The sequence below is a fragment of the Cicer arietinum genome, chromosome 3 (genome assembly GCF_000331145.2).
Source record: "Cicer arietinum cultivar CDC Frontier isolate Library 1 chromosome 3, Cicar.CDCFrontier_v2.0, whole genome shotgun sequence".
NCBI classification, from domain to species: domain Eukaryota; kingdom Viridiplantae; phylum Streptophyta; class Magnoliopsida; order Fabales; family Fabaceae; genus Cicer; species Cicer arietinum.
Window position 1 is genome coordinate 46,099,624 of NC_021162.2, and position 18,217 is coordinate 46,117,840.

At 33.0% G+C, this 18,217-nt stretch overlaps 1 protein-coding gene across 2 annotated transcripts in view; it reads left to right on the forward strand.

The window, feature by feature from the left end:
* The window catches only part of LOC101491840 (RGS1-HXK1-interacting protein 1), an 18,040-nt gene extending 9,508 nt beyond the window's left edge, over nt 1–8,532 (forward strand). Inside the window, exons 6-10 of one of the 2 annotated variants that reach the window (XM_073366188.1) lie at nt 3,447–3,499; nt 3,591–3,655; nt 3,775–3,833; nt 5,556–5,664; nt 8,126–8,532. In XM_073366188.1, coding sequence (XP_073222289.1) covers nt 3,447–3,499; nt 3,591–3,655; nt 3,775–3,833; nt 5,556–5,664; nt 8,126–8,145 — 306 coding nt within the window. In that variant the 3' untranslated portion in view covers nt 8,146–8,532. The remainder of the gene's footprint in view (nt 1–3,446; nt 3,500–3,590; nt 3,656–3,774; nt 3,834–5,555; nt 5,665–8,125) is intronic. The other variant, XM_004514177.4, reaches the window with a different exon arrangement.
* The last annotated feature ends 9,685 nt before the right edge of the window (nt 8,533–18,217 follow it).

Sequence of the window (18,217 nt, forward strand, 5' to 3'; positions counted from 1 at the left end):
TTTTGTTCTGCTTTTTTCATGAATACTAAATCTTAGGGATCTTTTGTCTTCTTGGCAACCAGTAAAGGGGCCTCGGCTGCCCTTTTTCTTCTTCGAATTATCCTTATTTCAGCTACATCGTTATTAACATCATCATCAATTTGCACTTCCACCTCATTTAAGATTCCATCTTTTAGTGTTTGTTTCTCATCATAATCTACTTGCAACAATAGCTTACAATCTGGTGGCAATTTTTTGCAACTTTTTACATCTTCCTTTATTCTTAACTGATGTTGGCTTGCTCTAGTAATTCCTTCAGTAGTTTCACATTTACAAAAATCACATGTCACCCTCTTCCTATTATTCTTGTCTTTTACACTGTTAAATTGCCATGCTAGGTCAACGTTATCACCGATTGGTTTAAACACTTCACAAGCAACAGCTATTACTTTGTGGGATTGCAGATGGTGTTGCCATGACTATTTACAGAACAAGCAAAAAAAAAATAGAGAAAGTAAGGAAGTAGAAAAGAAATGAGAAAGAAGGAAGGAAGAAAGGAAAATAAAAGCTACTTAAAAATAAGAGAAAGAAGGAAGGAAGGAAATAAGAAAATTAAAAAAAAGAAAAAACAGAGAAATAAATGTGGTAAGAAAGTAGAAAAAAACAGAGGAAGGAAGAGAACCTGGGTGGTTATCTTAGCTGGATGGCGGCGCAGTTGGGTGGTGTTTGAAGCTGGACAGTGGCGTGGCTGAGTGGTGTTGTAGAAGCTCTCGCACCCAGCGAAGGAGAAGAAAAGGAAATCAGAATGAAAGAATAGGAAGAAAGAGTACGAATACGGAGAGGGAGAATGGAATTAGGGTTAAGAGCAAAGATACCAAAAATACCCCCATAACGTTTTAAAATTGAAGGGCAATCTTGGTTGTTCGTGCAAAAACCTTTCACGATTGACTACCTAGCGGCAACCTCCAATATTTTTAAAAACTTATATTAGGTATTATAAAAAATTAACTATTATTAAACTTATCAAAATTACTTTTGTAAAATATTCACTCAAATTTAATTCTATGTAGTCAGTAGCAGATAGCGTAGCGGCCAACCCACAAAACGCTATAGCGGTGTAGCAGATGACCGCTACGTCGAAGTCTAGGGAAACATTACAAGCAATTTATACCATACACATATAGAGCCTAAAAAATAGAAAAATGCTAACACTTAATACATATTCATTAGTCATAATTTTAAAGTTCATTGCTACTAATATTTCAAATATAATATAAAGCAAAATAGAGGACTGTAAACGCAGAAACAAAAAAAAAACAGCACAATAATGGGGTACTATGAGAAAGCTTTGAGAAGAAAGCTCTGTTGGTAGGGACGAGTTGAAATCTCTGCTTTGACAAGAAAGCTATGTTGGTAGGAGAAGAAGGGTGATGAGAAGAAGCTTCAGAACATAGCTTTCAAATAGAAGTAAGGTCCCGTACAATTGCTGAATGTCTATAGCCTTTCTTATTTTATTTTTATACTTAAAAATAACCTAGAAAGAAAAAGACAAAAAAGAAATTAAAAAACCCTAAAACATTTTAAAAAGTGAGGGTATTTCTGACTTTCCATCCTTAAATTATTGTAGTGTTTCTTCCCTGTGTGTATTTGTCTTCTCCCACCCGCGATTGCACCGCGAAGAACACTGCTAAGGCCGCAACCCTAATCCGCGCCGCAACACCATTATGCGTAGCGCAGGGCCGCCGCGACGCCTCACAACCTTTCTTTGAGTACTGTGCCACTTCAATTCTTAGAAAATACTCCAACCCCCTAAGAGTTTAATCTAAAACTTCTTTGCTAAACTTTGACTCATAGTTGTTGTCTTGTTGATCCTTCCAATAGTTTTCATCCCTAATGATATCATCTGAATACCAACAATACACTCACTCCCTTTGAAGTTGTGTTCAATGAACAATGTGTGAATCTTAGTGAACCATCCAAACCATGTTTAGGGTGATTGTTTCAAACCCACTGCAAATGATATTGACAGCAATATTCTTTACTATATTGTAGTGGTACCTCCATATAGAGTTCTTCCTTAAGTTCTCCATGTAGGAAAGCATTCAACACATCATATTTCTTTAAATTACCAACCATAATAGGCAGTAAGAGATAATGTTAGCACACTATTCTCATTTTTGCCACTGCAATGGAAGTCTTTAAATAATAAATCTATACATATTCATTTTTTACTGCACTACATTCAGGTTTGTGTTAAACCTTTGGTGACCGGTCTTGCGTTATACTTTACAATTGAACACTTATGTTCCCATCCCTTATATAGGGGATATATCTAGTGAGAATAGTTTTTTTATTTTTTATTTTTTATGTGAGAATGAGAGAAACATTTATGAACTGTTAGATTAGAATGAAATCGGTGAATAAAAAATGGATTTGCAGGCAGAGAGAGAAAGATAGATAGATGATGGAAATGAAGCATTGGAGAAATATGGTGGAAATCGGTGATAATGATAATGAAACAGTTGAGCTAGTTAGAAATGAAGCAGCCTTGAAAACATTGAAGAAAGAAATGGTGAGTGCTATTATTCAGGTTGAGTTAGATGTTAGGCACAATGTTGGAGTGAAAGACAGCAAGGTTGAGAATGTCAATTTATGCAAGATTGGTGGATGAGGGTGGGGTTGGAGAAGATGAAAGGGTTAATGGAAAATCAGTATTGATACACTATGAAAAAACACGTGTTATTTAAAACGAGACTTTTACTTTGAACCATCCATTTTAATCTAACGGTTGATAAGTGATCTTCTCATTCTCATATAAAAAAACAATTCTCACTAGATATGGCCCCATATAAATATATTTTATATATTTAAGGATGAAAACAACAATACAATAAGAGAAATTACTAACTAACTAACTAACTAACCAGGAAATACTAACTAACTAAACAAACATGCTAAATAGAAAACCCAACAACTAATTTCAAAATTAACCATTATTTGAGCTTTTCCCCCTTTTTCCTATAATAGATCTTTAACACTACCCTTGAAGTTACATGTTCAAGAGAATTAGTACTGGACCCAGCTATTGACCAATCAACTAGACTTTATTGGGATACATCCACTTACAACCTACTGATCTTTTCTCTTCTAATAAAGTAACTAGCTCCCACATCTTAATTTTTTCTCCATTTGTCTTGAAACTATCTTTAATCAGAAAATGCCTCAAGTATTCTCGGGAATGAAGGTAGTCTATAGGCTTGCAAGGTTGTTTTGTGAGTTGGTGAGAATTTTTTAATTCCAATTCCTTATTAAGTTCAATTGGGAGGTTTACACCCACTAGTGATCCATTGCTTTACAGAAAATGCTGACGTTCAATTGGGATTGACTTATTTTATAAACTTGAGATAACACCTGATCTTTTGTTGCTATTCAAATATTCATGGCATATTTTATTTTAATGTTTTCAGAAAAGTGCATTACATGCAGAAGAGCAATTCTTACATGGAAGGACAAAACTCAGGTTTGCAACTTATAGATGTTGAGCCAATAACATTGGTTTCTTATTCATGCTTTGATAAATTGTGATTTATATGCATTTATATTTATCGCAGACAAGCAGGAAAGCAAATCCGAAATGTGATTAGCTCTGCATGTAAAATTGAAAGACGGGCAGGAGGTAGGCAAAATATTATATTTTCTATAATTAGGAAAAGATAGTTCCAGCAAATGAAACAAGCTGGTGATGAGACCTTATGCTTTTGATAAGTTGGTTTTATTTTTGGTTTGGTACATTAGGTTTAAAGGATATCCTTGGAGAGCTCCCTAAACGAGAAGCATCCCACTTTCGGTCACAGGTAATCTTACGGTGTAATCCCATCTTAACCTTATGTGTATTACTATCTCTCGTTGCATAGAATGAGACAGAAATTTCAAGGGTTGACCCAGTAAATGGCATCATGAAAGATGTAATTTCTATTTTCCTAACACCCATAACATGGACTAATAAGTAACTGTGGTCTTTAGATTATATGGGCTAGCCTTAGAGCATCTTGATATTATAAGGGGCTAGCCTTAGAGCATCTTGATATTATAAGGGGCTAGCTCCCTTCCTTTCACCAAAAAATAATAATATCTTGATATATTGTATTAGAGTATCTTTGGTTATCTGTTAGGACCCCATATGAGAGGGTGGGCCCAAATAGGCAAGTAACTAATTAGTTGCTCAAGCCCATTTTGTGGCGTGCGTCCAATTCTGTTATGAGACAGTTTAGAGAGAGTACGGTGATTCATTCCAGTTTATGCATTGAGTTGGTTAGGAGAGTATTTTCCTGAATAGGTGCTGCTGAGGCTATGGAATATTCATCTTTGTACAAGCATCATTGCTCTTTTCTTTGATTCCATGATACACTACAATATATTTTCACTCCGTTGTTTCCAATGTCATTCCTAATTCTACAATTGCTCTGTTGCTATTTTTCTGTTCTCTATATTGAATAAAAAAATGAATAGGTCAGTGCTACGTCCCTCTATTGTTTGATTTGATCCAATATTGATTTGGGACGAACCCCAACTTCCATAGGGCCTTTCCTTGGTTGAGAATTAGCCAACATAACCTAAATTGTCCGCGCCATTCAAGATGGAAGAGAGAATTGACACATTGGAAACAAGAATGGGGAGTTTGGGGAAATCCATCAAATCGTTTGTGGCGCAGTTTTGCAACGGTTGGGGTGTGTTGTTGAAACCAAATGAGGCGAAGAAGCATACAGTGAATCTAGATTCAGAGTGGGAGACATCTGCAAAGGATTTGATAGGAGTGTTTTGGAAGAACAGTGTGGGTGCTGCTGAAGAACGACTAATAGAAGACGATGAGACCATCAATTTATGCCGGTGAAGTGAGAAGGAGATAGATCCAAACTGTAATGGGTTTGAAGGTCAAACTCTCAACTCTAGTGATGCAAGAAAAAAGGTGATAGCCGTCGATGCAGGCATCAAATCAAAGACATTGGAGAAGATGAAGGCCATGAACCAAACGGTACATACTGGAGCAGAAGTATTGGTGGCGAAGAAGCTCGCGCCAGTTTGAACAAGAAAGTGTTGGAGGAGAACACAATGAAGCTAGATGAAGGACTCTAATGGGTCGCACAATCGCATTAGAAAGGAAAGTTAAGTGTAGGTCGCGTAACATACCTCATTTGGAGCCACGAAATCTGCCTTCATCTGAACCACCTCTATCAGAGTTGTCAATCTCTAGCCAAGCTACATCATGCATTCCATGGAAAGCACTGCCTCCCCAGCTGCCATACAGTAGTCGTTGGTTACATCAGACACAAACCTTCACACCTATTGCTGGAAAGGTTCTTAAGGTGATAAGAGTAGAATGGGAAATCTGTGTTGAATCCTAAGATAAGCCTAATAGGCCTAGCCCAAATTTATAGTAGGAGCCCAGAAGGTTTAATTCTAGAGTTGACTTCATGAAGCCTAATACAAGATCAATTCATTTAGAAATTGACGACAACTTGTGCGCATATTTCATGACTATTACAATTAAATCCCAAACTGAATAGAATTGAATGCAGCGAATGCAGGAATTTTGGGTTTTTATAACAACAAAGGCAATGAAAGCGTTTGAAGCTCAAGGGATTCATCATGAAGGCAAGTGCTCCAGCGGAAGCTATCAATTAAAATGTAAGACCAGGTAGTGGTAGTTAACCGGGGGAGGGAGCAGCTCATCCTTCAGGATGGGATTCCTCTACTTAACATTTTTGGCTTATCTTTTTCTTGCGTTTAGTATTTGTCTGAAACTCAGCTCCATGGATTTCTTTCAGTCTCTACTATTAAAAATAGGGTTATCTTTTGCTAGTCGAGTCCTGTCCTTTTCTTAAACCCCTTCGTACTGCAATCCAATCAACCGATCAAGAGGCTAATCTCTTTTGTTTGGGCTGGTAGCTAAAATTCTCTTTTTGCAATATATTCCAAATATGGAGGCATGAAAATTGCAAGGTTACTGTTTGATAAAATGTTTGTGAAGGATTTTACTGCTTGGAGCATTATGATATCAAGGTATGTTAAGAATGGTCAGGCAGGGAATACTTGGGGGGTTTCCGATAACATGAGAAGAGTTGGTGTTGTTGGAGATGGAACTACCATGCTTACCCTCCTCAGTCCTTTTGATGATCTCATGGATCTGAAGCTGAGGGAAGCATTTCATGGGTATGTTAGTAGGAATATCGGTAAATTGTGAAATGAGTTTCTGAGGCATTCCCATTCCCTGATTGCCATGTATTGCAATTGTGAATCCATAACTGGTGCTAGGAAATTATTTGAATGGTTAAAAGTGAAGGATATTGTTTCGTGGAATTCCATGATTTTCGGCAATAAAAAACACGGGAAAGCTTTTGAAGTTCTAGAATTTTTCAGCTAAATGTACACGAGAGATGCAATTCCCGATACAATGACTGTCATTTCTGTTTGCGGTGCTTGTAATCCAATTTTAGCTTGTAAGTTTTTTTATTTGATTTCACATTAATTCAAGACTGCGTTTCAATTGTTATGGAGTCAGTCTTTGATAGACCTTATGCATCAACTGCCATCCTGAGAATTGACGTGGAGACTTTAGTCTCTTATTCATATGAGTTAACAAATAAAGTTATGATTAGTGGCATTTGGAAGATTGCCATACTGACAAGTCAAGACTGGGCAAGGGAAGTTCTAACACTGATGTATACTCTTTAGAGACTTGTTTATTCCAACCTGATGGAGTTGGTTTCTTCTCGTTTGGAAGATGTTTTGGATGACTTTGGGCATGATATTCTTTAAGTTAAGGCCTTGCTTTCAATCACGGATGCCTAAGGCAATATTTGAAGGATGGTTTAATGCTCCAACTATTCCAGAAGCTAGCTTTATAAATCATTGTTTGCTGACAGCATCATGGACTATGGAAAATGAATTGTTTTTAATTGTAGACATAGCAACACCTACACGCTGTTTACATGTAAGACATGTCATGGGGAACAGAGCATTTGATCCAGGAGGAGATTATTCAGCGACACACATATCTTGGGTCATTATCCTTTTAGCTGTGGATCCTCGGGCGAAGCCAATTTCAGCCACTACAAGACCTTTGTCCAATCCGTGCTATGAAACTTCTTGTTCCAATGAAGTACCTACCGCGTAAAGATGAGATCAATTTAGGGAGTCAGTTTCCTAATTCCAGACTTGAAGAAGTCTGTATTTCAATGGGAAGGCAGTGTTAAGATCTCATATGAGAGGGTGGGCCCAGACAGGCAAGTAACTAATCAGTTGCCCAAACCCATTATGTGGGGGTCCAATTCTGTTATAAGGCAGTTTAGAGAGTGTAGGAGTGTATTCTTTGGAATAGGAGCCGAGGCTCTGGAATATTCATCTTTGTACGAGCATCACCACCGTTGGTTTCTTTGATTCCACAGTACGCATACAATATATTTTCACTCCATTGTTTCCTGTTTCATTCTTAATTCTGCTACTACTCTGTTTCTACGGGGTAGTGAGAAATTCCTACCACCTAGGGTTTGACCTTGAGAGAGTACAGCTATATCAACTTTATACAACAAAGCTATCATATCAAAGAGTAAAAGGAAAGAAGGAAAATTACGAAAGAATTAAACATAATTAAAAAATACTTAATAAGTAGTGAATTGCTGCTTTACTAGTTGAATAATAGCTACAATTATCTTTGTTAGACAAAATGAACTATAGTCTCACTTAGTCACGAGGATGAGTATTAATCACTGTTACTCCCTCTATTCTCGATCTTTGGTCCTTTAAGTTACTTTTGTTTTAAAACTTTGGTTCTTTTAGAAAATCGAGATACAGTTAATGATGTTTTTCTTTTTATACCCTTAAAAATCTAAAAACATGCATTAAATGAATTTTGTTTTTACTAAATGAATGAAGGGTAAAAAAGACTAAATCAACCTAAATTTGTTATTTCTTAATATATGTGTAAAAGGACCTAAGTTCAGGGACAAAAGGAGTACTAGTTTAAACAAATTTCCTTATTGAGCCTTTCATCTTTGAACAGCTATGATGCAATATAGAAAAAGACACTCATTTAAAAGTTCTTTATCTAATGCAATATTCTGATCTTGTATTCTTCTCTGGTTGATAGGTTTCCAAACTTGCTTCTGAGGCAAAGCGAGAAAAGAATTCCTTGAACAAGGAGGTCTCTAAAATTAGCAACTATGGTATCTCCGTTTGAGAAATGTAGCTTCAGCAAGCTCAAAATTTAATGTGCAATCATTATACACTTCTTTTTTTCTAGATGCATCCTTTGGTTTATTATGTTTGCAAAGGAAGGATGCATCCTGCAAGTAGAAAGGAATTATTTATAGGAAAATATGTGAAACAAGAAAAACACATTAAGGCTGTATACCTTAAAACTCAAAAGTGATTTTGTTTTTTGTTTTGTTTTTCAATATACAAAGGTCAATAGTGAATGACATTTCACTACTAAACATCTGTATAACACAGTTGATAAATCTTAAAGGAATTAAATTATTTTGCAGTGGTGTCAAATCTGTGAGCAAGTTGCTATGTTCAACAAAAGTCAGGAAATCCACTCCCATGAATTTGTATATTGTCGATTCTCATAAAACAATTTCGTATGGAGCTAATGAGCTTGTAATTCAATTGATAGAGCTCAAGTTTAAGATTTAAGTCTAATATGGCCATTAAAAAAAAGTAAAATATGTTCAGTTCAAGAAAAAAAGCAATCATCATATAATAGTGTTCATATACAACAAGAGAAATCAGATGTTCCTAATCAACACAAGTTTTAATGTGCTTATTTTTCTTTTTATAAGCAAAGTTCAAGAATATTTAAGAATGCTGTTTGTGTGAATGCCTTCCTGACCAGCCACTTAAAATGCAATCCCAAATTAATCTCGCCTTCGAGCCTGTCAATTTTCACGTGCTTATGCTTTAAAAACTAAAAAAGTAATAATACTTTCGTTTTAAATTTTGAATTTTGAGCCTGTTGTTATTTTTAGATTTCATTTTAATTTTTGAATTTTGAGCCTGTTGTTATTTTTAGATTTCATTTTAATTTTTGAATTTTTTTTGGTTTTAATTTGGTTATTTAAGTTATCAAAATTAAACACTTTCGTCTTTCAAATAATTTTGATTTCATTTTAGTTCTTTAAGTTATAAATATTACATTTAAAATACTTTAGCTGTAAACTGAAGATATGTTGATTCTTTAAATTATAAATATTAAATATTTTGGCTTTATTTATTATGATATAATATTTTTAAGTTAAAGAAAAAATGTGTTTCATGTTAATGATTGAATAGACTAAAATATTTAAATTTTGTTACTTAAAAGACTAAAATAGGAAGAAAAAAAATGTTTGAAGACCTAAAATGTCCTAAGTTTATAATTTAACCAACAAAAAATATAGAACGGACTAAAGGAAATCCAAAATTACCTCAAGGACCAAATTTAGCCTATTTGGTTTTACTTTTCTTTAGTCATGTTACTTTAAAACTTATCCATAACATGTTGCTAAAACATTGTAGTTCTCGGAGAAAGTGCAATAATAAAATAGTGTTCACAAATTATTGGTTCAGCCACCTTCTATTATACATTTTCTTTATATTTTGATTATATAATTATATATTTATCATTAAAAATTACTTAAATAATATATGATCATTTAAAAAATCACTTAACTTTTTTTTCTTTCTTTTAATTCTAATGATTTATATATAATTGTATAGTCAAGATTTAATCTCTCATCAATCATAAAACTCCTATAATTTAATATGTTATATATATAAAAATATGAGGTTGGCTAGATACAAATAAATAAAGTACCACTGATATGTGGAACAAACTTTTGTTCGGGCTATAACCTAGATGATTCATTTCAAGCCAGATGAATATCTCGTCTTTTTCTTCGATAATAACTACCTAGATACGTGCACATAGGAACATGCAAATACACACACAGGGAAAATGCGAATGATAAAAACAAGACATTGATAATGCGTTGTAATTAATTTAATGCCACATTACTAACTTACTAATACAATACATCAATGTCTCCATCTATAACACTGTTATGAACCATAAAATGCATATGCTTCATTTACAAATATGAAAAATGAGCACCTTTTTTCAAATATAAAATAATGACACTTCGTCACAATCTTTTAGAAACCTGACGATTGAACATGTATTAATTAGTAAACTATATGTGTGGTGGTCGTTTCGTCCCATGTTAGACTAATTTATCACTACAAGTGCTACTAAGAGTTGACATTTTCTATAATAATTCTAACTTTGTCACGATCATATGCCATCCACGTATTTTCTATATAAATTTATAAATAACATTTTTTCCCCACAGTTTGTCAAAGGTTATTGACTTTTGTTAATTAAATATATTTCTAAAAAATATAATAGCTTTATGGAGCAAATCCGGTTTAAGAATCATCATGTAAATGAGAAAAGATAAAATATAATTTTATTTGACCAAAACATTGAATTAAATGAAGGCTAAAGTGGCTAAGTTTACTAGTGAGGTGTTTAAGTATTTAGTAAGGTGTCTAAGTAATAGAAATATTTTATTAGTAATATATAATAATGATATTCTATGAACAATATTTTTTAGTAAAGATATTTTCTAGAATTATCTATATTTTATTTGTATTCATGCAAATACACACACAGGGAAAATGCGAATGATAAAAACAAGACATTGATAATGCGTTGTAATTAATTTAATGCCACATTACTAACTTACTAATACAATACATCAATGTCTCCATCTATAACACTGTTATGAACCATAAAATGCATATGCTTCATTTACAAATATGAAAAATGAGCACCTTTTTTCAAATATAAAATAATGACACTTCGTCACAATCTTTTAGAAACCTGACGATTGAACATGTATTAATTAGTAAACTATATGTGTGGTGGTCGTTTCGTCCCATGTTAGACTAATTTATCACTACAAGTGCTACTAAGAGTTGACATTTTCTATAATAATTCTAACTTTGTCACGATCATATGCCATCCACGTATTTTCTATATAAATTTATAAATAACATTTTTTCCCCACAGTTTGTCAAAGGTTATTGACTTTTGTTAATTAAATATATTTCTAAAAAATATAATAGCTTTATGGAGCAAATCCGGTTTAAGAATCATCATGTAAATGAGAAAAGATAAAATATAATTTTATTTGACCAAAACATTGAATTAAATGAAGGCTAAAGTGGCTAAGTTTACTAGTGAGGTGTTTAAGTATTTAGTAAGGTGTCTAAGTAATAGAAATATTTTATTAGTAATATATAATAATGATATTCTATGAACAATATTTTTTAGTAAAGATATTTTCTAGAATTATCTATATTTTATTTGTATTTTAATAAAGATATTTTATGAATAATATCTTCTTAGTAAAGATATTTTTTGGAATTATTTATATTTTATTACAAATTAGTAATATATAATAAAGATATTTTATGATATATTCTTTTTAGTAGTATTCAAAATTAAGTTATAGGTTTTTAGAGGATGACAGATTAAATTTTTGTTAGAGCAAGAGTATGATTCCTCTATGTGTTGGTGCTTTCGTTTGGAAGTAGTTAGAGAAACTCTATTACTCTTAGTTAAGGAAAAATGATTTTATAAATAATGTTTATGGGTTAATATATTTTAGCATGTGTAGTATTCTCTTAATCAAGTCATTTGAATGTTATATTTAAAACTTAATTGATCATTTGTCCTGCCATTCACCACTGTTTCTCTTATTCTTTGAATAGTCTAATCTCATGCTTGACATTCCAATACTATATCAAAGAATTTGCTTGACACCCTTCTTGTTCCTGAAATGATTCTCCCTTTAGATCCATCAATGGTTCTATAAAAGATTTATCTTCTACTAACATAACAACCAAATCCATTAGTTTCCTACTTAAGGCATCTGCCACTGTGTTAGCCTTATTTGAATGGTAGTGCAACTCAAAGTCACAGTTCTTTATGAATTATATCCATCATTTTTGTCTTATGGTAAGTTTCTTTTGATCAAATAAATACTTTAAGCTCTTGTGGTCACTAAAGATATTGAACCTTGATTCGTATAAGTGGTGTCTCCAAATCTTCAAAGCAAAATTTATTGTAGTCAATTCCAAATCGTGTGTGCGATAACTCATCTCGTGACCTTTAGCTGCATGGATACATACTTCACTACTTTTCCTCCTTGTATCAGTACACAACCTAAACTTTGATAGCATCACATTAATGTCAAAACGATCCCAACGGTTCTGGTAGAATTAACACGAATGATGACTTCAAATTATTCTTTAATTCTTGGAAACTATGGTCACATTTTCATATCCAATGAAACTTCTTTCATTTCCTTATCAATTGTGTCATAGGTAATACAATTTTAGAAATTTCTTCTATAAATCTCATATAGTAGCCCGCTAATCCAAGAAAACTGTGTAACAATCATACACATACTCTTCCAATTTAATACTTCATAAACTTTAGCGAAGTCTATTGCTATTCCATCACGATTAATCATGTGACTTAAGAACTATACTTCCTCTAACCAAAATTCACAGCTTTGAAACTATGGTCATATTTTCATATCCAATGAAACTTCTTTCATTTCCTTATAAATCGTGTCATGGGTAATAGAATTTTAGAAAATTCTTCTATAAACCTCATATAGTAACCCGCTAATCTAAGAAAACTGTGTAACAACCGTACACATACTCTTCCAATTTAACACTTCATAAACCTTAGAGAAATCTATTGCTATTCTATCACGATTAATCATGTGACTTAAGAACTATACTTCCTCTAACAAAAATTCACAGTTTTGCAACTTGGCATACAATTGTATGTCTTTCTACACTCTCAACGCCATTCTCAAATGCTCCTCATGTTCTTACTTGCTTGTAGAGAAAATCAAAATGTCAACGATAAACACGATAATCAATCAGTGTGACTTAAGAATTGTCCTTCCTCTAACCAAAATTCACAGTTTTGCAACTTAGCATACAATTGTATGTCTTTCTACATTTTCAACGCCATTCTCAAATGTTCCTCATGTTGTTACTTGCTTGTAGAGAAAATCAGAATGTCATTGATAAACACGATAATCAATCAGCCTAAGTAAGGTCTAAAGATCCAATTCATGTAATCCATGAATATTATTGAAGCATTGGTCACACCGAAAGTCATAACTAGATGCTCATAATGTATGTATCTTGATCTAAACGTCGTATGAGGAATAACATCTAGCTTCACTCTAATCTGATGATAATCGAACCATAAATATATCTTCGAAAACAAGTAAGCTCCATTCAGGTTGTTCATAACATCATTGTAGTGGTGGATACTTCTTCTCTATTATAACCTTATTCAACTCTCAGTAATCCACACATAAACTTGCCATTTGATGCTTCTTCTCTACAAAGTAGATTGATGCACCCTATGGTGAGACATTCGACCTTATAAACTCTTTTCACAACATGTCATCCAATTGCTTCTTTAGTGCCCCTAATTACGCAGGCAAAATCCTATAGGGTGAAACTAAAATCAGCCCTGTTCTTGGTACCAAATCAATGGAAAACTACACTTCCCTCTTTGGTGGTAAACCTATAATATCTTTTAGAAATACCACTTAAAATTCATTAACAATTGGTAAATAACTTGACTTAAAGCAACTCCCAAATTCTATCGAAAATAACATCATTAACTATGGAATGATCATTTCCAATCCCAAAACACCATTATCGATAGGAAATAGACTAGACAGGTCAAAAAAAAATGAATGTTTTCTTTTCACAATCTATTAAGACACGGTTAACAAAAGTCAATTTATGCATAAGATAACATCTAAAGTCTTATAGTGAAAAAACGAGAAGATCTGCAAATAATTTCTTATTTTCTAGAATGATTGGACATTTCAAACAAATGGAGTATGTAGCAAGTGTTTTCCCAACCCTTTTTACTGTATGTGAAGTCTCTCCTAAGGGTTCCTAACTCCCATTATCTAAACCTCTTCTAACTCTTATATCGGTTCGCCTACCCTAAGCATGCGTATTGTGAGCCATTGTTTCTTGAAAAGAATAACATAGGCTCAACATTCATAATATTTAACAATCATACAATTATATGCATATACCTTATGAATGAAATAGTCGAAGGGAAAAAGATTGGGTCAGAGCTACTTCCTAAATTTTTCCTTCGTACAATGGCTAATATAACGAATGCTTTACCCGTTTTTAGATCTGTTAGTATCTGAGGTGGATCTATCTTGACTCAACAAGTATAACCATAGTTTCACTTTACAATTTAAATAAACCTTCTCTTATACCACTGGATGAGACGCCCCAATGTTCCATTTAAACTCGTGAAACCAACCTATCAATTGTTATGGAAAAAGTAGATAAATTTAAAATTTAAAGCATATGTCATAGAAAATCACATGTTATATACATATCATCAAGTCTTGTGGATTGTGAAGGCACCACTTCTATATAAACAAAAGTAAAGCAAAACATCACAAAAGAAAAGTAGCATGTAGTTCGAATGACTCACATGTGACACCAAAAGGTCATATCTAACAACTTGATACCCTAGCTAACCAAAAAGTGAAACAAAAGAACCAAGAGTATTGTACAAACATCAAACTACTTTTGTCCGCCTAGCATTCCCCAAGCCTGGTCGCAGATGGATACAAATTTACAATCATATCTAAGTCACTCACTCATGTGTTGTATTGAATTCCCACCACCATTATTCGCTGTTCTCACACATTATCTCTAAGTCAATCTACATGAAACTCTACCTCAGGATATGTGGTGGCTGCCAATTCACTATGTTACTATACTGAATAATCTACAAAAGAATATATACAAAATACAAATATACAAGTACAAAGAAATACACATAGGCTAAGATTCTAGTGACATATGAAAAATGGGACAAGAGTATAAATATGGTGCCAAACACATGCAACCTTGAGTCATATTTCATATCAAAACCTATCTACCCACATGTTTAAATTATATATGCAAACATTTTTGCCCATATCCAATGCCACAAAATCTCCAAATTAATGGTTAGGTAAAACTTCATTAGACTTCACGTGGAGTTTAGATTTTATAAGTCAATCACAATCTTAATAGACCAAGATGACCTAACCCTAAATGTCATCAAGTCTAATAGACCAGGATAATCCTGTAGTAGCCTTATCTAGGCTCCTACCAATGCTAGGAGTAATAACATAATATCTCAACTAATCAAGTCAATAATAAACCTCGTGTGCTCATACACACGACAATCGACCTATCACAACATAATGCAAACTATATGTATGTAACATCCCAGTCCTTACCGTTACTGGTATTGTTAATCACGATTTTCTCATCCCTTTCCACCCAATGGAAATAGCAAATTTTTGTCTTCCATGGGAATCGAACCCAATACTTAGGGGATAAGTACCACCGTCAATTTATTCTCACTACCAATTGAGTTGTGTAACATCCTAACCCTTATTGTTATCAACACTATTAATCACAACCTTCTCGCCCCCTTCCACCGAGTGAAAATAACGAGTTTTTGTCTTCTATAGAAATCGAATCTGATACCTACGAGAATGAATGGGCAATGGTACTTATCTCCTAGGTATCATGTTTGATTCCCATAGAAGGAAAAAACTCGTTATTTGGACCAGGTTGTTACAATGTCTATCATAGAAAAAATTAATCATAATATCATATTCTCAATTCTCAACATAACCCATTTCTCATTTCAGGATCATATTCCATTTATCATAAAATCCATATTTCTCACTCAATGGAATACCCTCAATACAACCATAATTAACAATCTCATTAGGATATAACAACCAGTAATCAAACACACATAAGAAAGTAAAAGACATATCAAATCAAGAAATACACATATCACATATAAATCCTAAACATATTACTACAATCACAAACAACACAAATAATAAACAACACTCAATTACAATCAATTGATGTCAACCTTATGGCGAGTGGTCATCGATGGTCTAACCTTCAAGTAGTATTACTTAAGTTAGATACTAATTGAATGTTAAGTATTTAAATACTACTCAAACCTCTAGTAAGGCTTGGGTCTCGTTACACATAATATTTAAAGTTATTTTACTTTAATCCTCTTGATGTGTATTGAATCTTCCCTTCATCTAGTGTGAGTTAAAACATATGAAAGATTGATCAACACACTACTGAAATAAAAGCAATCTTGAACGTTATCACTACTTTCACAAACCAAGAAAAACACTTGCAGACAAATTTAGTCCCACAAATACATCCATGTGATCCATATTTCACACATAACACAGATACACGATTATAAGGAATTATAGATCATTAGAACACAACCTATAACGAGAATAAGTGAAAGTACATGGATCAACCACTTCACTTCTTAGAAAAATGGATTTTAAAAAATAACATGGTAAAATTTATTTCGTCAAACTGATTGATATTTTACGAAGAGTTCAAAAATGATAACAAATTAGATTAAAGTGAATCTAAAGACAATTTTTCATGCCATCACAGTGGTTATATGAAAGGTTAGAACTCATCTAACAAATCCAAAAGGATATGATAGAAAAACCCTATTATCGAATAAAACCCTAAATCGAAAATTGATAAAAAAAAGAAATGAAAGATATAGATTAAGAAATATAAGAATAAAATTAGAACAATAATATAAGTAAACTTAAAATAAGAAATTAAATGGTAAAAAATATAGAATTAAAGTCCTAGCTTGTACTAAAATTATGATAAAACAATGATCTAATTGATGGCTGAACCAAATGATGGATGTATGATGTTTTACAAATTGGAATGACCTCTTATGGCATGTGTAAACATTTTGACATAATTTGGAGAAAGGAAAAATTGAAAGAAGTTAGAAAATGAAGTCTATTTATAGGTGAAATTCTGCATCAAAATCGGTAAGCAAATTTTCCTATTCCCAGAACTCATTTTTCTACTCTTAAACACTATAAGAATGGACTCTGACACCTTTCCTAAATCCTAAACACACAAGAATACAAGCACATTAAAACATCATATGCACCAACAAGAAGATAAAAAAATAGGGTGTTAAAGGGAGTTACTCCCATATTAGCTAGGAGTTTTGCACTTGAATACCCCTAAGATCACGAGTGAGCATAACAAGAGGCCCAAAACGGTGTACTCCCCCGTCATAACACTATGTTACTTAACCCTTATAACATCATGAATATAACACACCAAAAAATCCTTAGTTTGGAGTCTTAGCCCTAACGTCACTTTCCTCCCCTAGTCATCCTAAGCCACTTTTTATTTTCGGAGCATTTTAAACGTCAACTTTCATCATCAAAATTATTATCAATTCATTTCATAATTTTAATCTCAAGTTATGCATAATTATCAACTATACATATTCATAATAATCTCATTTCATGAGTCTCTTAAGAGCATCAATCGAGATAACATTTTCATGGCACAAATATTGGAGTATAATGTCTCTATTGAACAAACATTTCTCACGCCAATAATTGAAATATTACTACTCAATCAACATATATTCACAATAGTCAAATTTAAACTTTAAACATGATTATTAACATACAAAGAAAATATGCCTAGCTCTATGCTCATTTTAACCATATATTACCAATTTCTTCATTAATCTCGTTGTCATATATACCTAACACACATGACCCAATCGATTTCCTCTAACCCTTTACCTTGGTTTAAAAGTGAGTTTACTTCAAAGAGAAGTTTTGGTCCTAACTTGCTCCAGTCCTTCCCCAAACGTGGCTTTGATGATGGAATGATTTTAGAAAGAGAAAACAAAAGATTAAGGATTAATATATGTGTTCACAAAGTTGGAAACTCAAGTGAATATATGATCCAATTACCTACTAGAAAATGGCTCTAGAACTCTTATATGTATTAGGTTTAAAGCTTTTTGAGTGGTTAAATATTGATGGGTAATATTAAGGATCAAATAAGTTAGTATATAGGTGATCCCATAAGGGATTTCAAAGAACCCCTCTTCCATTGCGCAGTGAGACTTGTCTCTGACTTGGTGATGATATATTGAATCTAGGTTTTAGACAATTTCATAGTTTTTCCTTTTTTCCTTGTGGTTCTACAAACCCTTTTCCTTTATACTAAACAT